General features: G+C 45.0%; 1 protein-coding gene across 4 annotated transcripts in view; it reads right to left on the bottom strand.

Moving 5' to 3' along the window:
* Window positions 1-25,898, bottom strand: part of CLUAP1 (clusterin associated protein 1) — a 57,730-nt gene that overhangs the window by 1,112 nt on the left and 30,720 nt on the right. For 2 of the 4 annotated variants that reach the window (XM_058157549.1, XM_058157547.1), the window contains exons 9-12: window positions 16,671-16,743; window positions 7,006-7,113; window positions 5,061-5,116; window positions 1,897-1,953 (exon numbers count right to left, since the gene is read on the bottom strand). In XM_058157549.1, coding sequence (XP_058013532.1) covers window positions 1,897-1,953; window positions 5,061-5,116; window positions 7,006-7,113; window positions 16,671-16,743 — 294 coding nt within the window. The remainder of the gene's footprint in view (window positions 1-1,896; window positions 1,954-5,060; window positions 5,117-7,005; window positions 7,114-16,670; window positions 16,744-25,898) is intronic. The other 2 variants (XM_058157551.1, XM_058157548.1) reach the window with 1 other exon arrangement.

Consider the following 25,898-nt stretch of genomic DNA (forward strand, 5'->3'; position numbering starts at 1 on the left):
GGGGTAAACTGGGGACTCGAGTATAAGCCGAGGGTGGGAAATGAGGCACCTACCGGTTGGGGAAACCCTCCCTCCCTCAGCTGAGAAGGCTGGCGGGTCGCCCCGCCCGCCTCCTCACTGCACCGGCAGGGCTTCAGTCCGTAAAATGTGAAAAAGAAAAAAAACACCTCGAGTATAAGCCGTATATACTCGAGTATAAGCCGAGGGGCTTAAAAAAAAAAAACCTCGAGTATAAGCCGTATAGACCCGAGTATAAGCCGAGGGGACGTTTTTCAGCACAAAAAATGTGCTGAAAAACTCGGCTTATACTCGAGTATATACGGTATACTATCAAACTTGCCTTTCCATTTAAAAAAAAAACAACCTGAAATAGGAATAGTACACTGCCTGGTTTTCACATCCTCTAGTACAGGGGTTTCAACCTCAATTTCATTAAGGGACGCATCAGGGTTGCGTTTGACCTTGGGGGGCTGGGGTGGGCTTGGTCAGCTCGACGTCACTCGTGTTGGGGGGCACCTGTGCTGGCCTGAGCGCTCTGCCAGTGAAAATGGAGCTTGGGAGGGCAACGTGCGGCCCTCCCGAGCTCCGTTTTCACTGGCAGAGGGTTGCAGGAGGCTGGAGCCCCCGAAAATGGCTCCATTTTCGCTGGCAGAAGCACTGTGGGATGGTCCTTCACTGTTCCCAGGGGTGGCCCTGTGGGTCAAATCTAAGCATTCTGTGGGCTGGATTTGGCCCATGGGCCTTGAGTTTGACACCCCTGCTCTAGTGGGTTTACCAAAACACAATTTAAACCTTAATATGTTGTGACAACCCAGAAAATTATGGCTAAACACAATTTTGTTTCTTAGTTCTGGGATGACTTCCTTCCATTAGATTGGAGGGTCTCAATCTTGGCGAGCTGAAGATGTCTGGACTTCAACTCCCAGAATTCTGGGAGTCGAAGTCCAACCATCTTCAAGTTTGCCAAGGCTGAAAAACACCGCATTAGATCCACACATACACCCCCCCCCCTTGCTGGTGGTCTCCAGACACAACCTGAGATTGGGGAGAGCTGTTGTGGGTGTTCTCACCTAGGCTTTCTGAGACAGTAAAAAGCACATAATTAGTCCCAAAAACCCTCTTTTTATTTCAACGGCTGTGAATTCACAGCCTGTAATGAGTCACAAAGAGTTGGTAAAGAGTCCGACAGAAATCTGCCACAGTCCTTCGGGATAAGGCTGATAAGCACCCACCTTTATCTCTCTTGATACGCTGCCAAAGACCTAATTGGCAATTAACTTTGCAAGGCCACACAGAGCACAGAGTCAAAACGGAGCTTCAGAATTTAAACCGACCAGCACAAACAAAGTTGCTTCCTGCAGAGGCTCATGTCCCTTTGCTCCACCTTTATGTCTTATGGGAGGGGCCAATCATCTCCAAGCCTTACTTCCGAGTCGCCCCTTTTTGTCTTAACTGTTTTTGTCTTCTGGCAGCTCTGCGCATGCGCGCACTGGGAACAGGCTCCCCCTGTTCCTCTGCCTCACTGATGTCAGATTCTGGAGTCTCCAGAGTCAGCACATAACTCCCAGATGGCCCTGGCCCCATCTCTGCCTCTGACATAGAGCCCTCGTCCGAGCCTTCCCCAGACTCCAGAACTGGCCCCTGTTCCTCCCCAGCCTCCTCACTGTCCAACTCTGCTGCCGGCTCCACAGGCTGCCAGCGGACCACAACAGTGGGTGGCCTCCATCCCTGGCAGACGGCATGCCAGCTCTCGCGTCTTACCTTCATCCCTGTCCTCCCACCGCCAAGGGCTTCTGATGGTGAGCAGGACCCAAAGAGCAGAGAAGAGAGGCAAGGGGTATTGTGGGCAAGGGGTGAGGAGGAGCCAGGAGTTTGGCAGGCAGGAGAGACACGCACCTTTGCCTTGGCTCGGGAAGCTTTGCGCTTTTTGGTTCGGGCTTGAGCTGCCCCGATCTTTGGGAGCAGCAGCATGCGAGGCCACGCAAGATGAAGGTAGGAAGAAATTAAGAGGAACGACACCAGAGAGGGTTAAAAAAAAAGCGTGAGTGCAAAAGGCAAATAGAAAAGAGAATTCAAATCCACACAAGGCTGGAGAAGACAGCTTAGCGGCATGATCGGGTCAAGCATGACTGGACCAAGCTAAGAGAGCAACTATCTGCTTGAGGAGACATGAATCGAGGCAGACCCTTTAGGGCACGGGTGTCAAACTTGATTTCATTGAGGGCCGCATCAGGGTTGTGTTTGACCTCGGCGATGGGGGCAGGTTGGGGTGTGGCCTGGGTGGGCGTGGCTAACTTGACATCACTCATGTCAGAGGCACCTGTGGTGGCCCGAGCGCACTGCCAGTGAAAACCGAGCTCTGTTTTCGCTGGCAGAGAGTTGCAGGAGGCCATCGTAGCCTAAAACGGAGCTTGGGAAGGCCGCTCATAGCCCTCCCGAGCTCCATTTTTGCTGGCAGAGGCACTGCGGGCCGATCGGCTGTTTCCAAGGAGACCCCGCGGCCCACATCTAAGCACCCCGTGGGCCAGATTCGGCCCTCAAGCCTTGAGTTTGACACCCCGGCTTTAGGGTTAAGTTTTATAGGTTAGTAGGATAGCAGAGGCTGTGTAACTTCCGTGGAGTCTGCTATTTGTGGGTAGTTGCTGATATGACAGCCCGCTCCTGCAAGCCATTTTCAGGCCTCTTGACCCCCAAATCTGGCCCAAAGTCAACAGATCTACTTTGGAAGTGGTGGGCCCCGCAAATAAACCAGAGAAAAAATGCTTTCAAACTAGAGCTATTATTACAGGTAGTTCTCGATTTATTTGGGACTTGTGTTGGCTAAGCAAGGTGGTACTTAAGCTTGTTAAATGAATCACTGCAGTTTTTAAGTGAATCAGGCAGTCGTTAAGCAGATCTGGCTTCCCTCATTGACCGCTTCTCAGAAGCTGGCCGGAAAGGTCACAAACTGTGACGATGGGACTTTGGGGTGGTTGCAACCATCACAAATAGTTGGTTGCCAAGCGCCTGAATTTGGATCTTGTGACCATGGAGATGGAGCGATCGTTTGTTAAGTAGGAGGACTGGACACAAGTCCCTTTTCTCAGTGCCGTTGTTAACTGTGAACAGCCGCTAAAGGAATGGTTGTAAGTCAAGGACTTTCCGTACTGTAGAGCAGCAAATGATAAGTGGCATGTTTCTAATTTCTATTCACATCGGAAACAAAACGGCGTCTTATGCAAAGGCTTGTATAAAAATTCAACCGAATCCTGAATGCCCAGAGCAAAATACTCACTCAAAGAGTGCTCACTCAAAACCATGGGACTAAGGAGTAAATTGCAAAATTAAGTCTTTAAATAAGATTCAGGCCCAAGCTATCCATTCTGAGAAATAGGTAGTTAGTGGCCTCTGAAGATATTATACTGCAAAAGCGGTTTATTGTCAGCATTCATGAGCACTTTTAATCAAAGCGAATTCTATAAATCAGGGGTCTCCAACCTTGGCAACTTCAAGCCTGGCGGACTTCAACTCCCAGAATTCTGGGAGTTGAAGTCCACCAAGCTTAAAGTTGTCAAGGTTGGAGACCCCAGCTATAAATCATTCAAAGCACAATCCCAGATGCTTTTAGTATGCAGCGCGCACATTTGTTTGACTATACAGGTAGTCCTTGACTTACGATCCAACTTGAGCCCAACCTTTCTGTTGTTAAGGGAGACATTTTTGTTAAGTGAGTGTTGCCCCATTTTACAACGTTTCTTGTCACGGTTGTTAAGTGGATCCGTTGTTAGGGTAGTAAGACGATTGTTAAGGGAACCTGGCTTCCTCATTGACTTTGCTTGTCAGAAGGTCGTGACCCCGGGGACAATGCAGCCGTCATAAATATGAATCACTTGCCAAGCGTCTGCAAGAGTCGTAACTGTGAAAAGCGGTCGTAAGTCACCTTTTTCAGTGCCGTTGTTACTTTTAAATGGTCACTAAATGAACAGCTGCGTTCTGACCTTGGCTTCCTTAAAAAGCAGGAAGCAGAGTCTTGGTCCTGGCAAAACCCCTTTTATTTACACGACTGTGAATTCCTTTCATTCGCAGTCAGCAAGGCCTGTCCAAACAGTTTTTCAAAGGAATATTTATCAACACAGACCTTATCTCGCTTGGAAGGCTGCCAGGTAACTAGTTTCCAAACGCAGGGCAAGGCAAAACTTGGCACAGAGTCTCTCAGAGTCAGAGAATGAACGAATTGTTTCCTGCAAAAGCCCACTCCCCGTTTGCTCCTCTTTTGTTTCCTATGGGAGGGGCCAATCACCTTCAAGGTGTGGCTTTACTCCCAAGTCGACTCTGCTTTCTGAGTTGTTCTTTTCTTCTGACAGCTCTGCGCATGCGCACACTGGGAACGGGCTCCAGCTGTTCCTCTGCCTCACTGCTGTCTAGCTCCCTCTCTGCCTCCAGCGCAGAGCCCTCTTCCGAACTTTCCCCAGCCCCCAGGACTGGCTCATATTCCTCCCCAACCTCCTCACAGTCTGAATCTGCTGCTAGCTCTGCTGGCCACAACAAGTTGTAAGTCAAGGACTACCTGTACTATACATACGAAAAAATCAGAGAGAAGCATCAGCTATAGAAATCATCAGTTTATAGTGGAACATGCTATCTTTAGATAATTCACAATCCTAGCTTGCCCTCCCCACCTTTGATTTAAATAAGAAGATTCAACCTTGCCTAATTTAAGTAATTAATGAATCAAATTTAGAAACCACCCATCTGCCTTACAGAGGGACTCGGTGGGTGTACAAATAAAACAGTCGAACATAGAAACAGTGCCTACATTTTAAATAAGAGACAGGGATACGTAAAAGCCAACATTTAAAAGTTCATCAAATAATTGTTACTTTAAACACGGTGTAACTATACGCAGAGGAAATGGGGTTTGGTTTGGTGATAAATAAATGCAAAACTGCACTGGCGGGAAATGAGTGAAAACTTTCATGCAGGAAAACCATTAAAATAACCTTTGTTCCTAATTTGCAAAAAAAGTGCACGTGAACTCATGTTTAAACGTTATCATGGGTATTTCAGCCATAGCCACTTACCTCGTCCTCCGTGTCTCCCCCTTGCATGGTTCCAACAAGCCGTTTGCTCGGCCGCCCTGAAACACACAATATTTGTCGGAAAATGTCACAAAAATAGAAGCCAAGCTCTGGCAGAACCATCGATAAATAAACTCAAAGGACCTAGATGCTTCCATCATCGGTAGAGCTATCAAAGGTAGAAATGTTCACACCTGTCAGAATGGGCGACTTTTGGGTGGGATTTCGCTCCTCCAAGGAGCATCTTTTCCTTCGGTTCAGGTTGAATTAGGCAAGATGGGCTTAAACCAAAGGAAACTGACTTGGTCTAAGACGGTTGGTCACCTATTTTCAAAAACCTTCACTGTTAGAATCTGAAACCGTGGGTCAGTGGTGAAATCCAAATTTTTTTACTACCGGTTCTGTGGGCGTGGCTTGGTGGGTGTAGTGTGATTTGGTGGGCGTGGCAGGGGAAGGATATTGCAAAATCCCCATTCCCTCCCCACTCCAGGGAAAGGATACTGCAAAATCCCCATTCCCACCCCACTCCAGGGGGAAGGATACTGCAAAATCCCCATTCCCTCCCCACTCCTGGGAGAAGGATATTGCAAAGTCTCCATTCCCATCCCACTCTGGGGCCAGCCAGAGGTGGTATTTGCCGGTTCTCCAAACTGCTCAAAATTCCCGCTACCAGTTCTCCAAAACCTGTTGGATTTCACCCCTGCTGTGGGGTCCTTCCACAAGGAAACGGTGGGTGTTTTATTCCTGAACAGCTCTTGGTGGGGGGGAACATATGAAAGAATGCCATAGGTTGCCCTCCCCCCCCCCGCCCCCGTCCCAACATTCCAACACTGGAAGTTTTTAAGAAGATGTTGGATAACTATTTGTCTGAAGCGGTGTAGGGTTTCCTGCTTAAGTAGGGGGCTGGACTAGAAGACCTCCAAGGTCCCTTCCAACTCCGTTATATTATATTATATTATATCTTGGCTTGATTTCTCTAGACTTTAGAGAAAAAGAAACTGTGGGGCCCTTGGTGTTCTCTGATCTTGGTTATTTACTTTCAGACGTTTCATTACCCAACTAGGTAACATCATCAGTGCTGGAAGGGAGTGGGCCAAACTTGTATATTAACGGAGAGGAAACCCCCATACCTTTCTAACACCGATGATATTACCTAGTTGGGTAATAAAACATCCTCACGAAAACAACCCAGCTTAGAGAGCACTAAGGACATCCCTGTCCAATCCTGAGTCCATATATTCTCTTCCATTGAACAAGAAACCTATCAGGCTTTCCAAATATTGTCACTGTGGCCTTTAATAATAAATAGTTTTATAATATTTCTTGTGGAGTGTTCTTTCCTGGCTCGTCTCAAAGGGCCACATTTTTAATTCCTGTAAATTCTCTTTTAAGGGATGCGGTGGCGCGGTGGCTCAGTGTCTAAGATGCTGAGCTTGTCGATCGAAAGGTGGGCAGTTCAGCGATTTGAATCCCTAGTGCCGCGTACTTGGCCCAGCTTCTGACAACCTAGCAGTTCGAAAGCAGGTAAAAAATGCAAGTAGAAAAATAGGGACCACTTTGGTGGGAATGTAACAGTGTTCCATGCACTTTTGGCATTGAGTCATGCCAGCCACATGACCACGGAGACGTCTTCAGACAGTGCTGGCTCTTCGGCTTTGAAACGGAGATGAGCATCGCCCTCTAGAGTCGGGAACGACTAGCACGTATGTGCGAGGGGAACTTTTACGTTTAAGTTCTCTTTCTTTTGGATTTCATCTGGAATTCGGAGAAAGGCCAGCTGTCTAAAATCAGCTCGGGAATAAGACAATCTTTAGCATTTTAAATCTGGGAATCTTTTTTTTTTTTATACGCTGGTACAAGCTGACATCACTTTATCTGTTAAAAGGCATTTTTGAAAACGTGCCTTGAAAGCCGTTTGGGAAGAGAAGAGAGGAGCAGATGGACCCACCGTGCATCAGCATCTCCATGGCTGTGCGTTGCTTGATCAGCTGCCGGTCTTCCAGGTCGCTGTCCGATCCCTCGTCCTCGTGGATCTCCATGTCCGAGTCATCGTGACCTGAATAAAAACGAGGATCCCTTTGAGATCAAAACATACGATCGAAGGTTGCAGGAACTGGGCCTGGCTAGTCTAGTGAAGAGAAGGACCAGGGAAGACCGGATAGCAGTCTTCCAATATTTGAGGGGCTGCCACAGAGAGGAAGGGGTCAAACTTTTTTCCAAAGCACCTGAAGGCCAGACAAGGAATAATGGATGGAAACTGAACAAGGAGAGATTCAACCTGGAAATAAGGAGAAGTTTTCTGACGGTGAGAACTATCAACCAGTGGAGCAACTTGCCCACAGAAGTTGTGGGAGCTTCATCACTGGATGAATCCTAAGTTGCATTAACAAGGGATACAACCAAAATCAAGTGAGGTATTAATACCACTCTATAAAGCCTTAGTAAGACCACACTTAAAATACTGCATCTAGTTTTGATTGCCACTATAAAAAGGATGTTGAGACTCTTTTAGAAAAAATGCAGAGAAGAGCAACCAAGAGGATTAGGGGACTGGAGGCTAAAACATATGAAGAATGGTGACAGGAACTGGGCCTGGCTAGTCTAGTGAAGAGAAGGACCAGGGGAGACAGGATAGCAGTCTTCCAATGTTTGAGGGGCTGCCACAGAGAAGAGGGGGTCAAGCTATTCTCCAAAGCACCTGAAGGCCAGACAATGGATGGAAACTGAACAAAGAGAGATTCAACCTAGAAATAAGGAGGAACTTTCTGACAGTGAGAGCAATCAGCTAATGGAACAGAAGTTGCCTTTGGAAGTTCTGGGAGCTTAATCCCGGGAAGCTTGCAAGAAGAGACTGGACTGCCATCTGTCAGAAATGATGTAGGGTCTCCTGCTTGGGTGGTGGGTTGGATTGGATGACCTCCAAGGTCCCTTCCAACTCTGTTAATCTGTAACCTGTAAACTCTCGGTGTAAGAAGAACGAGAGTGCCCTAAAAAGCTTCCAAGACAGTGAACTTCTGGTCCTGCATGACTGTGGAAATGCAATACATTTTGTAAATAGTGACCCCTCACAAAGATTACTGGATGGAAATGGAAATACATACTATTTCCATAGCAAGGAAGATAAAAGCAGGAACGGTTAAATTGCTTACTTTATTTAAAGAGGAAAATATGTTCTTATTTGGATAACACTTCTGGAATTTGTGCTTGTGAAGTAAAAAAAACAAAGGAAACTTTGATCTTGGTTTTGTTGATTAGAAAGATTTGGTGTTCTAGAAATCGCTAGTTATGTATTAATGTGTAAAAGCAAAAAGTGGAGGTTGGAGCATGTTTATCTTGTACTGTGCTAGGAAGAGTTGGAAGTCAATGCCCCCTCATTTCTTTCTTCCTTTTTCTCTTCCCCCTTGAATTTCACATCCCCTTTCCTTCCCTTAATTTCCTGTTATTTTTCTTTTTTTGTATTTTAAATAATAATAACAATAACAATAACAACAACAATAATAATAATAATAGAAAAAGCATATATCTTATTAAACCATGATTTTTAAGGGGGGAAATCAAGAAACCCAGACAGTTAAAAACAAATTGGCAGTAGATTTGAGGCTGTGGAATTCAAGGTGGGTGGGGCTTAGATCTCTTGTGGGCGCGAAGGGACTTGAGACTGATGACACATTTGACTCCTCCCTCACACTCAGCCCGATCATCTCCTACAATGATATTTTTAATTCATTTGTTCTAGAACAGGGGTGTCCAAACTTGGTCCCTTTAAGACTTGTGGACTTCAACTCCCAGAGTCCCTCAGCCAGCAAAGCTGGCTGAGGAACTCTGGGAGTTGAAGTCCACGAGTCTTAAAGGGACCAAGTTTGGACACCCCTGTTCTAGAACAATTACTGGTAGGGGGACGGAAAAAAAAAAAAAGAAACCCTGAAGTTTCAATTCGCTTTTCCTTTAAAAACTTTTGAGTAATGTTATGTATTCCTTTTTTGGGTACTTTTGATTTTTTTTTTTTTTCCTTTTCGACACGACGAACACGTCAGACAAATTCTCCTGTCTGTATCAGGCCGAGTGAGATCAGGCTGGGCATTTTTCACGTGCTATCTTGCACTGATTATGTTTACAAACGCCAGCGGGAGCCATCGCTGGCAAGAGACTGTGCCATCTTCTTGCCTGCCAGCCGGTTATTCATCATGGAAACAGAAGGTCAGGCTTGATAAACCCCCAGATGCATTTGCTGTCAACTGACCTATGTTGTCTCATTCGCCCGATTCACATTTACACAGATCTAAGCACTGGCATTTGGGCTCAGTCTGGGCTGCCAAGAAGCCCTTGGGGAACAGCCAAGCGGCTCCCCGGCCATTGCTGCTCCTCCCTCCGTTGCAAATAAGCGATGCTATCAATTTTCTTGCCCTTCTCAAAGAACCTGACGAACCACTGCCCACCCCCTATTACACGAGGAGGAGGGTTATTCATCACCAGGTTTTCAATTAGAGGTGCCAAAATGTTTGGTTTCAGAATGTGGGAAGCCCTCCCTCCCCCTAGAATAAACATGCTCTTAAAGACAGAAAGAAGATGCAGTCTTTCTTAATAGCCTCCCCCCCCCCCACCTGCAAATATTTCATGCCCATGAAGAAAGACTGGGCCAGCCTATCTACAAAACAAAAGACGTTCAGCTCCAGGATGATGGGATTAAGAAGAACAGGACATGGCCATTTAGGACACAATAAGATTAACCCACTAGGATCATGGCACCCGGCCTTCTCAATTCCTGGCAGATAGATGGGGAAGAAAGGGAGGTAGTGACAGATTTTATTTCCCTGGACTCCAAGATCACCTCACATGGGGACTGCGGGCAAGAAATTAAAAGACGCTTGCTCCTGGGGAGGAAAGCTATGGCAAATCTAGACAGCAAAGTAAAAAGCAGAGACATCACCCTGCCAACAAAAGTGCACATAGTCAAGGCTCTGGTTTTCCCAGTTGCAATGGATGGCTGTGAAAGTTGGTCCTTAAGGAAGGCTGAGCATCAAAGAATTGAGGCCTTTGAACTCTGGTGCTGGAGAAGACTTCCTGCGAGTCCCTTGGACTGCAAGGCGATCCAACCGGTCAATCCTAGAGGAGATCAACCCTGACTCTCTTTAGAAAGCCAGATCCTGAAGAGGAGACTCAAATCCTTTGGCCACCTAATGAGGAGGAAGGACTCCCTGGAGAAGAGCCAAATGCTGGGAACGACTGAGGGCAAAAGAAGAAGGGGACGGCAGAGAACGAGGTGGCTGGATGGAGTCACTGAAGCAGTCAGTGTGAGCTTAAATGGACTCCAGGGGATGGTAGAGGACAGGAAGGCCTGGAGGAATGTTGTCCATCGGGTCACAATGGGTCGGACACAACATCGCAACTAACAACAACAACAAATTAACCCACTACCATTTAGCAGAAGAGACAGAGCTCACTATATTGCACAATCCCCTAAGGGCATTTCAGATATTGCACAACACCTTCCACCACAACAGTTTAAACTTCAAAGTTTATAGAAACCTGTAAAGATCCATCCACTGATTCAACCGTTTGCTCAGCTGACCCAGAATTGCTGGTTCTGTTCATCATTCAACTTTCTTTCCAATCAGCCTCCATGTTGTTTCCAGCGTTTTTCTCCCAGCCTGGAACTGAATCAGATGGATTTGTCTTTCCACAAGAATGAGGCTTATCCTGTTTATAATGGATCTGCCTCTCCCAAAGGCGGCTTTTTTTCAAGAGGCAATGGGACTTTCTGGCTTTTCTTTGAAGAAGTTTCGCTTCTCATCCAAGAAGCTTCTTCAGCTCTCTCGGATGAGAAGCGAAAACGTCTTCGAAAGAAAAACCGGAGAGTCCAGTTGCCTCTTGAAAAAAAGCACCTTTGAGACAACCATGACTTGGATGCCTGAGAATCTCCATAGTGGGTCTGCTTGTTCATAAGATCCTGCCTGTTTCTCGATCTTTTATTTGGGCTTTCTTTAAAAAAAAAAAAACAACTCAAGGTCCATCCCACCTTGAATGCCTCTCTTATCTCCCACTTGTTTCCCTTGGCCAGATTCTTACAGAGAGCTTAAACTTGCAATAAATCTTTATACTCATTTGAACTGCCAGAATCTCTTGATCGCCAGGTGTGTGAACACCTTCCTTATCAAACTCTGGTTCCATTGTAACATCAGGCAGATCTTACAGAGAGATATGCACCCAATCCTACAGATCCTACAGAGGGTCTGCAACCAAACAAGACAGACAAAGACTTCAAGGGATAATTAGAACTGCAGAAAAAACAATGGCTACCAACCTGCCTTCCATTGAGGATCTGTACAATACACAAGTCAAAAAGAAGGCTGTGAAAATATCTACAGACCCCTCACATCCTGGACATAAACTGTTTCAACTCCTACCCTCAAAACGACACTGTAGAGCACTGCACACTAGACACAAGAACAGTTTTTTCCTGAATTCCATCACTCTGCTAAACAACTAATTCCCTCAACACTGTCAAACTATTCACTAAGTCTGCACTACTATTAACCTTCTTATCATTTCTATCACTAATCTCCTCCCATTTATGACTATATGACTGTAACCTTGTTGCTGGTATGCTTAAGATTTATATTGACTGTTTCCTAATAAGATTTGATTGCTTATTTATTCCCTATGACTATCATTAAGTGTTGTATCTTATGATTGTTGATGAACGCATCTTTTCTTTTATGTACACTGAGAGCTTATGCACCAAGACCAATTCCTTGCGTGTCCAATCACGCTTGGCCAATAAAGAATTCTATTCTATTCTATTCCATTCCATTCCATTCCATTCCATTCCATTCCGTATTTTCTATTCCATTCTATTCTATTCTATTCTATTCCATTCCATTCCATTCCATTCCATTCCATTCCATTCCATTCCATTCCATTCCATTCCATTCTATTCTATTCTATTCTATTCTATTCTATTCTATTCTATTCTATTTGGCTCTGCACACCAGAACAACTAGACACAAGGACAGTTTTTCTCTGAATGCCATCACTGTGCTAAACAACTAATTCCCACAACACTGTCAAACTGTTTAGCAAGGCAGTATTACTATTCTTCTTCTTACCCTTCCTTTTCTACTTAGGACTATAACTTTGTTGCTTGTATCTTTACGATTTATGTTGTTTAATTTAGTTTCCTGGTATGATTTATGTTGATTGCTTATTTAGTATCCTATAACTATCAGAAAGTGTTGTATCTTACAGTTTATGATGAAAATGTACTTTTACGATGACTGGGATGATGATTTATCACCTATAACTTTATGTACGGTGAGTGCTTATGCACCGAAGACAAATTCCTTGTGCGTCCAATCACACTTGGCCAATAAAGAATTCTATTCTGTATGTCCCTTTTTCTTTGCTTCTGGCAAAGAACAAAATGTGCTTTGCATTCACCCAGAGAGCCTGCATGTTTCCTTGGATGGTGGGGCCCTGGTACTCAGATGCTGCTCTTTCCTGGAGCTTCAAATATTTCTTTACCAAATCCGTCAGATGTTCCTCTCTGGAACTCAGCCCCCTGCCCTGATCCTTACGGCATTTTTTGCTAACATATAAACAACCCGACAGGATGTCTACGATAAGAAGGAGCAGTGCGGGAGCCGAGTTAATTATTGCACTAGGGGATAATTCCAAATCCGGCAGTTGCTGTGCCTGGTTTCCTTTTGCACTTCTCTCAGAAACGTATTCCGTGGCCTTAGGCAAATGGCTCATTTTTTGACTGTGAGTCTAAGGCGATGGGGATGAAACCCGCCATGCATTCTTAAAATGCAAGAACTCTGAAAGTGTCCCAGTGGTGAAATCTTCCCTGGTTTGCCACTGGTTCGCTGCCCATGCATGGGGTGTGCCAAATGCATGCTGTGTGCATGTGCACAGTGCACGCCAAACAGTATTTTGCACCGAAAAAGGAGGCTTGGGAAGGTAAGTAGAACAGTGAGGGGGGTGGGAAATTGCTAGAAAGCAGGAAATCCTGCTTTCCAGTGAATCTAAATCACACGGCACATCTGATTGTCTGTTCTGTCCCCCTCGCCTCAGTCTGAACGATGACTTAATTAGCCGGCAACTATCAGCTTCTGGCAGCAAACTAGCGAGCGTCTGCCAAGTGTCTCTGTTATCTCTCTTGATGCCGATGAGTCAACCAGGAACAAACAGTACTTCAGCTCTAGTAAAGCAGTTGATTTGCTCGCCACGAAGTGGTATAGCAGTCCTTGCTGCTTTTATATCCTGTGGGGTGTGGCTCCATGACTCAGCACTTCCTAGGCCTGCCCACCCCTGCTTCTGTTGTTCCCGCCTCTCCTGCCTCCGAAACCTAGGGTCCAGCCAGGCCTGATTGCCATCAGCCGGGTCTGGAGGCGTGGCCTTGGGGGGGGGGAAGAGTCAGGGGATTGAGGCCTCGTTATCTCCTCCACCTGGCCTGCCTCTGGCTCCTGGAGCTGAGTCAGGGAAGCTGGTGCTCCAGTCCTGATGGCCCTTCCCCCTCACTTTCCAAGTCACTTTCTGGCAGGGGTCCCGGCTTGGGGGGCGCAGACATAACGTTGTCGGAAATACCGGTTCAGATGAACCGGTAGCCTTTTTTTACTACCGGTTCGCCCAAGCTGGTAATTTTTATCACTACTGGTTCACCCGAACCAGTACGAACCGGTAGCATTTCACCGCTGATGTGTCCCCTGTCTGCCTCTTCTTCCCTAGGCCTGTTAGTGCTCTTCGTTTAGGATTTGATACATTTTTTTCCCAGCAGAAATATAACTAAACCAAACAGATACTTTCTTCGCCTACCCAAAATGGCCACAAAGAAAGAAATATTAAAGAAAAGAGGGGTAAGAAATGGGAGGAGCTCAGCTCCAAAGAAGGAAACTAGGAATTCACTCACAAATTTCAAGGATATTTATTTCCTCATTGAGACGTTTTAAGAAGCTTCGCTTGGTAAATGTTTGCATATTTGCAATAGATCACTTGCCAAAGTTGGGCGCCCTTGAGATAGATCGAATATTTCTTTTTTTTTAAAAAATTTCTGTGTGTGCAACAGAATTTGCAAGATTTGAAAGGCAGAATTTGAGATTTGAAAAAAGAAAAGTATTTCATCTCTATCTGAAGTGCCCAACTTTGGCGACTTGGGGACTTCAACATTGTTGGCTGGGGACTTCTGGGAGTTGAAGTCTACCCCTGGTCTACAGTATATCAAATTCCTCAAAATTTGTTGCTGCCCCTCTGTATGCACTGAGCTACAACCTCCAGTTTCCCTGCCAACACTTTCAGGGTTTTGCTATTTAAAATCAAGCTTCGAAGAGGAAAGGGCCTTTGGACTTTGTTGTACAGGACGGTTGTCCGTTTAGATCAGGGGTGAAATGTAAAATTTGTTACTACTGGTTCTGTGGCTTGGTGGTGGGGGTAATGTGACTGGGTGGGTGTGGCCGACTTTTTAAAAAAAAAACTTTTAAAAGCATTTTTTTACAACCTCTTCGGTCGAGGTTTCCAGAGCCTCGACATCTTTTTTGTTTCGTGATGGTGACCAAAACCATCACGTGGGTGGGTGGCCACCTGCAGATTGCCACTTCCGGTTCACCCGAACCGGTCCGAACCGACTGAAACCACCTATGTACATGATGGGTTTATAAAATTTGGAAACGTTCTATTTGAGGCTAAACAGGGGTATTGCAGTCTCTCCTCTCACCCCAGTCGGGAGAGACTGTAAAAAAATGCTTTTAAAAGCCTCTGATGATCAGGCAACTCAGCTGGGATCGCCACAGGAGCCTTTTAAAAGCATTTTTTCTACAACCTCTTCAGTCGAGGTTTCCAGAGCCTCGACATCTTTTTTGTTTCGTGATGGTGACCAAAACCTGGATGCAGAAAGCAGTTCTATCACTCCAGGTGATCCTGATATTATTAGTGGAGAGGCTTTAGTTTCTGCACCGTAAAAAAAAAAGGCATAGAACAGAGAGGAAAGCTGCAAGCCAATGGAAAAGCAACAGGAATGATAATATATATGGCTTAATTTCCTTAATTGCTCGCCTAGAGACCATCTGTTCAATTCAAGTTAACTCTGGCAATATTAAAATTGCCCAGGTGAGTCATCCACACGGTCTTTGCTGACGTCTTATTTAAGATGAGTCAAAACGGTTGGCAGAAGCTCCCAAATAAATTATTCCAATCTACCACTAATTTTTCCAGTCAAAAGTTATTATGTTAATAATTTATACTGTTCTATATTTCAGCGTCCAGCTTAATTATACCCTGCTCCAAGGGATATGTTCCAACGGAGAGATTTGATCAAGGGATTTGACAAGGAAGAAATAAGTTTATCCGTTTTTCATTCCAGATTTTACGCTGTCCCTTGCAGGAAATAAATCAAATGAAAGGTTGAGGGAATGAATGAGAATGAATGGAGGCAGCTTTCCAGAGTGGTCTTTTAGCTCACAAATGTTTAGGCATGCAAGAACAGGACTTGATAAACTTCGTGTGAATGGCAACTTTGGGGGAGTCATCTATAAACCTGGATTACTTCAATGGTTAATTAACTGATTTGAGCTGAAATAATGTTACAAAAAGGTTCAATCCTGACTAGATCCATTTCCCTGCCCAGACTTACAGTATTTTTCAGATTATAAGACGCACCAAAATTTCGAAGAGGAAAACAAGGGGGAAAAAAAAAGTTGTGCCCTCCCCAGCCCCCAGGAGCACTCTGCAGGCCTCCCAAACTCTCTGCGCACCCCGTTTTTGCAAAAAATGTTTTTGGCCTCCCAACCCCCCCCCCTGCATCCCCTTTTGCCCTCCCCAGCCCCCAGGAGCACTCTGCAGGCCTGCCAAACCCTCTGCGCTTCCTGTTTTTCAGAAAAATGGGATGCATGGGATTTTGGGAGGCCAAAAATGGCTGTATTCGGTGTATAAGATGTACCGACATTTCCACCCTCTTTTAGGGGGTGGGGGCAAATGCTCTTCTACTCTGAAAAGTATAGTATCTTCTGCAAGCTGAAATTTTCAACCTAAGTATATATTTAAATAAACGCCAAATGCATCATCTGAAATCCCAGGGTTTCTTGTGGCCCTCAAAAGCTTTGAGCGAAGCCCAAAGAGTCACTTTAAAAGTCAACACTTGGTCATTTGAGAACAATATGAGAGAAGGCGAAAGATATTAAGATGTCCGTGTTTCATTTAATTGCCTTTCTCCTAGCTGAGACAAGGGTGGAGGTATAGACGGGAGAGCTCTCTCAGATGTGATGGAATGTAGTCTGGATTCCCAGGTGGGAGGGGCTGCTTCCCAAAGAGCAAAGAGGTAGCAGAGCTTGGATTGCCTGGTAGTCAGGAAGAAGGCAAAGACGGACCCTCCCTAGCAGTTCACAGAGTGCGTGAACTATAGTTATGCAGATAGTTTTAGTCTGGCAAGATTCTGTCTCTTGGCGAACAGCAATAAAGGAACTACTCAGAAGTAGCTGAACATGTCGTTCTTGGTTTGTTGAGCCTGACACAATATACCTCCAAGGTCAATTCAATGGGGCTGTTTCGGTTTCACCCATTTATTCAAAACTGGATGTGGACAAAGCCCACAGGACTACCCCGCCACATGAAAAAGTAACTTACTTCCACTCTTCAGCAAACGTTTCTCTTCCTCCTTCAGCTTGTTCTGCATCAGCCGCAAGGTGTTTTCTGCTTCCTGTAATGGAAGATCAAAATCAGGATGGCCACTGCTCGAGAATCCCTCGGCTTAGGAGGCAGCCAGGATGTGAGAAAAGGCTTTTGAAAGACAGCTTAGTTCCAGAAATTGAGAACTGATATGCTTGTGATGGCAAAATATGACAGGGGCCTCTGGTGGCTCAGCAGACTAAGTCTGTCTGCTATTAACACAGCTGCTTGCAATTACTGCAAGTTCAAGTCCCATCAGGCCCAGGGTTGACTCAGCCTTTCATCCTTTATAAGGTAGGTAAAATGAGGACCCAGATTGTTGGGGGCAATAAAAGTTTACTTTGTATATAATATACAAATGGATGAAGACTATTGCTTAACACTGTGTTAAGTCTTCGGAAAAGGACGGGATATAAATTCAAATAAAAAAAACCCACGTCTGCCGGAAGTGGCACGCAGAGCCATCTTTCCATCGCCTGTTGCTCTTCCGGGGTCCGGCGTACCAGCCAGCTGGTTTTCACACATGCATGCGCGACAGAAACCGGAAGACCAGGTGGCTGGTGCACATACGCACTGGATGTCTGCTCTTCCGGTTTCCGGCATGCACACCAGCCACCTGGTCTTCACGAGCGCATGCATGCTGGAAACCAGAAGATCTTCTTCCCGCCATGCTCCCGTTTCAGCACTCGGTGCCGAAAAGGTTCGCCAACACTTTGATATACAGTCTCGGCTTCCACCGTAAAAAAGAATATTGGAAAAAAAACAACAACTTACAAATGTAGTGAGGAAAGCATGTTGGCTAAGCCAAAGAAGAAGGGAAAAAAACCCATCAGATACTAGAGAGATAATGCCATTTTTATTATTTCAGGGATTACCTGAGCAAACATTTTCTCTTCATGGCTAGAACATCATAATTCCCTTGCCTTCGTGATTAACCGACCAGTATAACCGCCAGCATTTAAAGGGAAGGAATATGTTTAAATGATTGGACTTCAAGAGCCCCCAAATAGCTTTACAATGCTCTATGTACTTGTGCAGAACTGCAGTTTCATATTAAATATGTGTTAGCCCTAAACACATTCACACACACGTACTCACAGTCGCACACAAAGACACGTGGAAGGATAGGTAGCAACATCTGGAAGACAGTGATTCGGAAATGTCATTCTGACACTTCAAAAAAGTTAGGAAAAAAACAGTTTTGCAAATCATAAAAAGAAAGAAGAGCACGGAGGCACCAACTAGTGACATGACAGCTATCTACACCATTTTGATATGTTACATCACACTCGGTAAAGGATAGAGTTATAACCCAGATAGACATAGATGTAGAATCGCAGGGCTGGAAGGGACCTTGGAGGTCTTCTAGTCCAACCCCTGCCCAAGTCCTTATAGCATTCTGAACAAATGGTTGTCCTTGCTTCTTGAAAACCTCCAGTGATGGAGTACCTACAACTTCTGAAGGAAAGCCGTTCCACTGATTAACTGTTCTCAGCGTCAAGAAATTGCTCCTTAGTTCTAGGTTGCTTCTCTCTCCTTGATTAGTTTCCATCCATTGCTTCTTGTCCTGCCCTCAGACGCTTTGGAGAATAGCTTGATCCCCTCTTTTCTGAGACAGCCCCTCAAGTACCAGAAGTTACCTATATGTCCCCCTTAACCCTTCTCTTCATTAGGATAGGCCAGGGGTCGGCAACCTTAAACACTCAAAGAGCCACAAAGGTCCTAACTGGAAGCCCCCATTCAATTCTAGAGCCAACTGGAAGTCCAGTTCCCCCATCATAGTCTCCTCCTAGCACGGAGTCCTTTTTCCTCTACCTGTCCTAACCAAAAGCCCTATCAATTGTGGAGCCGACCAGCAACAGGGAGCCGCAGCAGAGAGATGGAAGAGCTACATGCGGCTCCAGAGCCACGGGTTGCTGACCAATGGGATAGGCAGTTCCCTTTCTTCTCTATGTGATTCATACGTCTCCTGGAGTAGAAGACCACTATATAAAAAAAAATCCCCTCTTGCCTGAAAAACAAATTTAAACAAAAAATCTTTTATGCCTCTATTTTCTCCTGTTCCATCTTTGAATCACTGATTAAATTCACTTTGCAGCATATTTACGGTTTGGAACAGATGGGCACTTAACATCTATTAGCATCTGTATAATAACCTAAGTAAGCTCTCAGACTGAGAAGTGGGAGACTTAATTGAGAATGCAATTTATCTTTCCTGCAAGCAAAGAAACCTACCGGGCTGTAACATGCCACATTTTCTAGCTGTGGGAATGGAAGTTGACAGGGAAAATTCAAGGAATTTTTGCCAGGGATAATTCAAATTTTTTAAGGTTGCCACTGCTTCTCTTATGTTTTACAGAGGCTTGGTATGCGATCCTAGCAAAAGGTTTATAGGAGGCTGTTTTTTTTAGATTAGATTAGATTAGATTAGAATTTTTATTGGCCAAGTGTGATTGGACACACAAGGAATTTGTCTTGGTGCATATGCTCTCAGTGTACATAAAAGAAAAGATACGTTCATCAAGGTACAACATTTATTTGTTTTTTGTTTTGCCAGACAGGTTGACAAAATAAAATTTGACTGACTTAAATGGGGATGTTTGACTCAATTGCACTCACATTAAGCTGTGATTTAAAGAAAAACAGATCTATAGTTCCCACGGTTCAAGCTTTCGATCTGTGATGGCCATGGCGACGATATGCAAATAAACAAACGTGATGCACAAAAGCCGAGAGGAACGGTGTGTTCTCTGCTCTACACATCACGGGCGTTTTGACTTTGCAAGTCCATTTTTGCTCTGGAGGGGACATTCTGCAGGCAAGTTGTTCCACCGATTAATTGTTCTCACTGTCAGGAAATTTCTCCTTAGCTCTAAGTTGCTTCTCTCCTTGATGAGTTTCCATCTATTGCTTCTTGTCCTGCCCTCAGGTGCTTTGGAGAATAGCTTGACTCCCTCTTCTTTGTGGCAGCCCCTGAGATACTGGAAGACTGCTATCATGTCTCCCCTAGTCCTTCTTTTCATCAGACTAGAGTAGACATATCCAGTTCCTGCAACCGTTCTTCATATGTTTTAGCCTCCAGTCCTCTAATCATCTTTGTTGCTCTTCTCTGCACTCTTTCTAGAGTCTTCACATCTATTGTACATTGTGGCGACCAAAACTGGATGCAGAATTCCAAGTGTGGCCTTACCAAGGCTTATAAAGTGGTATTAACTCTTCATGTGATCTTGATTCTATCCCTCTGTTGATGCAGCCTGGAACTGTGTTGGCTTTTTTGGCAGCTGCTGCACACGGCTGGCTCTCATCTAAATGATTGTCCACTAGGATGCCAAGATCCCTCTCACAGTTACTACTATTGAGCGAGGTACCACATATACGGTACCTGTGCAGCCAAATGCATTTTGTCCAAACCGGTAGTGGAAATCATGCCCCCTCCCCCGACTCTATGCCGTCCTATTCGGGGACAATTTTTGAGGCCGGGCGCATGCGTGGAAGGTATGCACATGAGCAAAGTGCATGCATTGAAGTCCGGGCGCGTGTATGGAAGGCAAGCGCACGCACAAACCGGGTGCACACGTGCATGAAGCGGGGGAGGGGGGGCAAACCGTTAGCAACATAATGTGCAACCCACCGCTGGATCACAGCTTGTAGAATTAACAACCCAAACTTCAAGTTCTGGGCAGAACTGATCCAGGTATTGGATGGGGGAGATGGAAAAGAACCATCCAGGTTGTTTCTGGTATAAATTATATTATCCGTTCTCCTTCTATCTTAGTCTTGCTTTAATTTGCACCACAGAGGGTTTCCAGCTGGCGATAAAGCCGAAGAATCTTTACCCATCAATATGTTGACAGGGCCAGGATGAAAATGTTCATTTATTTCTATCGATCTTGTACTAATTAATAGCTTGTTTAATACCCCAGACCTCATCTCTTCAGTCTTTAAGCTGAGGAGGGGGAAGGCGGGGGGGAGAGAAAAAAAACTCTTGGAAGCGGCGAGGTAATAAATCATTTTACAGAAAATTATCAAAGGAGAATGCAGAATCTGGAAGTTGGATTAGACTAGAGTTTGAATAGCTATCTCCCAAAGAAGGTTAAACAGCTGAAAACAAAGGCGGCTGCCAAATAAACAGACGAAAACACCAGTTAATGAGGTTGATTTAACACCAAAGCTCTGCAATGCACAATCTTATTTATCCCATAGGGTTCCTACAAAGCTGCCTTCTACAACTTTGGTGAGGCTGCAGTGGTGTCCTGGTGCCTTCAAGTCACTGTTGGACACATCCATAAAGTCACATTGCCTTGTTCGGTTCTTCCAATTTACAGAAGCCTTGGCTTCTTTAGAGAAGATTAACAGATTAACAGAGATGGAAGGGACCTTGTAGGTCATCTAATCCAACCTCCCAGCCAAGCAGGTGGCAGTCCAGTCTCTTCTTGAAAGCTTCCAGGAATGAAGCTCCCAAAACTTCTGAAAGCAACTTCTGTTCCATGGGTTGATTGCTCTCACTGTTAGAAAATTTCTCCTTATTTCCAGGTTTAATCTCTCCTTGATCAGATTCCATCTATTATTCCCGCCCACCCACCCCGGCGCTTTACTGACCTATATCTTCTTATGTCGTGTCCCACTCCCACTCCGATGAACGAGTCAAGGAAGTCCGTAACAAACTTGGCAATGAAGCCTCTGCAGCTTGCCAAGTTCCTTCGAGGGTTATCAAGGCAGCAGGAGTCCAAGTTGTGACTTCAGCGATAGGGTCCGATATCAGCAAACTAGATAAGACTTTGCTTGACTCAAGGTTGGAATGCCAAAAGCAGGTCCTTTATATGGGCTGTGTGGTGGGGCTCCATGACTCAGCATTTATCCAGGCCTGCCCCACCCTTCCTTCTGCTGGCGTCACCTCTCAGATCTCCGGAAGCGAGGGTCCACCCACTCTAAATTGTCCTTAGCTGGATTTGCTGTCAGCGTCTGGGAAAGGGAGGGGTCAGAGGGAGTAGGCCCGGGTAATTCTACCACCTGGCTGGCTTCCTGCTCTGAAGGCTGAGCCAAAGAAACACACGCTGTATGAGTGAGGTTTATTGGGCTTCTCCTTTCACTCCTTGAATCCTCTCCGGGCATGGGGCCAGGGCCGGGGGCTGGAGTCATAACAGGCCGTTCATCTTCATTATCGGAGTCTGATAAAAGGCCCGGTTGGAGACGGGAGGGGCCCGGCTGATGAGAGGAGGGAGGATGAGTCACAACATCTGATCTGATTCACACGGCAGAGCCTCAGCTGTGTTACTCCCTAGCAATAATGTGGAAAGTAAGTTTTCGTGAAACTGTGCATGTGATCACCGAACCGGTTGTTAAACACGCAGGATCCCACCACTGGGTGTGCCTCCGAGTCTTTGCTGACTCCTGGTGACTTCCTGGACAAGTCCCTGCAGTTTTCTTGGCAAAGTTTCATTGCCTTCTTCTTCCTAGGATTGAAATAGACAGACTGCCCGAAGGTCATCCTTCTACATAGAACTCATGCTTCCCCGGTTTGTAGCCTGATGACTTAATTAGGACACCAGGAGGGCTTCTTTGCTGTAAAGGTAAAAGTTCCCCTCGCACATATGTGCTAGTCATTCCCGACTCTAGGGGGCGGTACTCATCTCCGTTTCAAAGCCAGCGCTGTCCGAAGACGTTTCTGTGGTCATGTGGCTGGCATGACTCAACACCAAAGGCGCACAGAGCGCTGTTACCTTCCCACCAAAGGTGGCTCCTATTTTTCTACTTGCATTTTTTACGTGCTTTCGAACTGCTAGGTTGGCAGAAGCTGGGACAGGTAACGGGAGCTCACCCCGTTACGCGGCACTCGGAATTCGAATCGCTGAACTGCCGACCTTTTGATTGACAAGCTCAGTGTCTTAACCACTGAGCATCCCTCTTCTTTGCTGAGGGAACCCTAAATATTTGAACTTCGAAAAAGGAGACAATTCTTAGGCATAAAGATTTAGGGTGAGAACTGCCACTCGCTCTGCAATCCTTATCTATGTCAAAAGTGGGCAGATACAACTGGGAAGATTGAGCAGGCAAAGCTAAGTGATGGAGGTCCCAAAGGTGCTTTTTTGAAAGGCAACTGGACTGCATTTTCCTTGAGGAAGAAGAAGAAGACATTTCGCTTCTCATCCATGAAGCTTGGAAACTTAATCTTGTTCCTCAAGGAAAAAAAAACTTCCTTAAACCTCCTTAAACATAAACATTTAATTAAACGTTCTTTAATTAAAGAACATTTAATTAAACATTAAAGGCCTGGGGATTAAAACATATGAAGAACGGTTGCAGGATTTGGGTATGGCTGGCTAGAGAAAAGAAGGACTAGGGGTGACATGATAGTGGTATTCCAGTATTTAAGGGGCTGCCACAAAGAAGAGGGGGGTCCATCTGTTTTCCAAAGCACCAGACGGCAAGACAAGAAACGATGGATGGGAATTAATCAAGGAGAGAAACAACCTGGAATTAAGGAGAAACTTCCTAACAGTGACAATTAACCAGTGGGACAGCTTGCCTTCACAAGTAGTGGGTGTTTCATCACTGAAGGTTTTTAAGAAGAAACTGGACTGACATTTGACTGGAATGCTACAGGGTCTCCTGCTTGAATAGGGGGTTGGACTAGAAGACCTCCAAGGTTCCTTACAGCTTTATTCTATTCTAGCCTTAAAACATCCTTACACTTTCACCAAAATAGTCAAAGATAAGGTGAACCAGAAGAGCTGATGCTTCTTGCTTCTTTGCAACCCCTTGTAAGCTTCCCTTGCCCTTCACACTCCAGAGATACTTTTCGTATCCTTACAGTTCAATCCAGAAGGGCCTTTAGTTTTCACAATCTTTCCTCCGTTTGACATGCCAGAGCAAGAAACATTAATCTTATGCAAGAACTGAACAAGCGACAAACACAGAGTCCAGGGAAGAAGAAGATGGAAATGCCAAATTCCAACTCACAAGAGTTTCATCTTTTTGTTGTTGTTGTTGTTGCTTAAACATAACGTATCTTCGGACACAAAGAGCTTTAAATTTAAAATGATGTCTGGGAGAGAAGGTCAACAGGGATGGGAACAAGATGTAAATGCTGGTAACTGAGATCAAGAAACCACACTGTTGTCGGCGGTTGTTGTTGTTTTAAAAAGAATCATTAAGGGACTACGATGTGTTACCAGTGTACGTTTCTTCATAATGAGTCCTCTTCTTCAATAGCCCACTCTTTGCAAAACTTTTCAATCAGGGACATCTCCAATTAAAATCGAGTGCGTTTCCATTGTATCCGAAATTACTTCCACAGGTCCTCCTATTTATTTGCTTACTTTTCTCTCTGGAGCTGGCGAAAAGTATGAATTGTAATGATTCAATAAAAGCTCATTTGCTATTCTCCTGATGCGTTAAAAAGTTCTAGTGCATTAGCTTACTTTGGTGAGCTGGTTGAATGCACAGGCTTTATAAGGAATACGCGGATGAGTCTGGGGGATGAAAACACACAGGAAAATTTTGCAACGCTGGAAAAAGTTTGCCAGGCAAATTAATTCTGACAGAGGACTTAGTTTCACAGATGGGGCTTCTGAGAGCCAGCTCAGAGAAATCTTACTCGCTTAGGATGTCACAGTTGTCTTCACGCATATCGGAAGCGACAGCTGGGCATCTGGGACAGGCTGATGAGGAGTTAGGATGGGAAGAGGAATAGTGAACACTAGAATTGGAAGATCTTATTTTATGTGCATTGTTTCCACTGGTTCTAACAGGGGGTGTGCGTGTCGCAGGGGTTCGGGAGAACCTCTAGCTAAGATTCTGTGCAGTTCGGAGAACCCCCAAATCCCACTCCTGGCTGGCTTCGCCCCGTCAACCCTGCCCCTCCCAGGAGTGCCCACGTGGCCCGTTTTGGATGCAGGTAAGTGCAGGGCGCACATGGAGGCTCAGGGAGGACAAAAAACGGGCCTACCGGAAGTTCGGGAAGGCCGGAAATGAGGGCAAAAAGACCTCCCCCCCACAAAAGACCTCCTCCCCCCCACGCCCATGCCCACGCAGCAATCGGGGGGGGGGGGGGAATCCCTTGCTAAAATATTTGAAACCCACCCCTGGTGCTAACACAGAACCCTCAATGCAACTCCCTTTTTACAATCCTGCAATTTCTTAATTTGGGGTAGAATTGGGGCGACTGGATGGAGCTGAGCATTAGAGCCTTCAGTGCAACATTATAGGGCATCTGTTGATGTCATACCTGAAGACTCTGACAAAATACCTTCTTAACTTATATCATATATCATGATAACATATATATCATATAATATATATATATATATCATTTTCTATAAGTCTCAGTGAGTGGGTGGCCATGTAAATTCTCTAAATAGTCCTTGATTTAGAACCACAATTGAGCCCAACATTTCGGTTGCTAAGCAAGACAATTGTTAAGTGAGTTCTGCTCCATTTTATGGCCTTTCTTGCCACAGTTGTTAAATGAATCACCGCAGTCCTATTCTGTACCAATGGTTTAAAAAAAAAACTACAGAGAACAAAAAAAGAATAGGCCTGATTACAGACTTAAGATACTGAATGCAATTTCTTTTCATTGGCCTTTACAAATGGGAAGAGAAACTTTTCAAAAGCTGGTTGTGTGAAATCCAGAGGGTCTCAGTTAGACGACAAAATATTTGCTCAATCTTTGATTTTCTTTTCCAATTAAAAATGTAATCTATACAATATCGCCAGCTGTGGCATAAGAGCAAAGAACACAAAGCATTGTATTTGCCAAGCGTTTTAGAGATTAGAAGTAGATCACCTTTTAAACATTCATTTCTCCCTCAGGCAAGGATTTTTTAAAAAAAGCATAATTTCTTAAAAACACTCCAGGAAAACAAACACATAACCAAGTATCTTGATCCTCTCAAGAAATAGAGACCTGAGGATATTAATTTCTTTGCATCAGGTTTACTAAAATGTTTGCTAAACTGGCACTGATTAGAAAGGACTGTAGTGCAGTTCCAAAAAGGGCTGAAATAAATGACTTCCCAGCATTGGCAGTAAAAGAATTCTGGAAAATATGCTGAAAAGGTAAGCCATTAGTACAGCAAAAAGGGGAAAAAAGCTATTTTTTCAAACACATGGCCATCTAAGCGCATTTTAAAGACATTCTAGGATGAAGATTCCAAAGTGACTTTAAGTTCTTTGAAGGAAACA

This window comes from Ahaetulla prasina, chromosome 14, assembly GCF_028640845.1.
Source record: "Ahaetulla prasina isolate Xishuangbanna chromosome 14, ASM2864084v1, whole genome shotgun sequence".
Taxonomy (NCBI): Eukaryota; Metazoa; Chordata; class Lepidosauria; order Squamata; family Colubridae; genus Ahaetulla; species Ahaetulla prasina.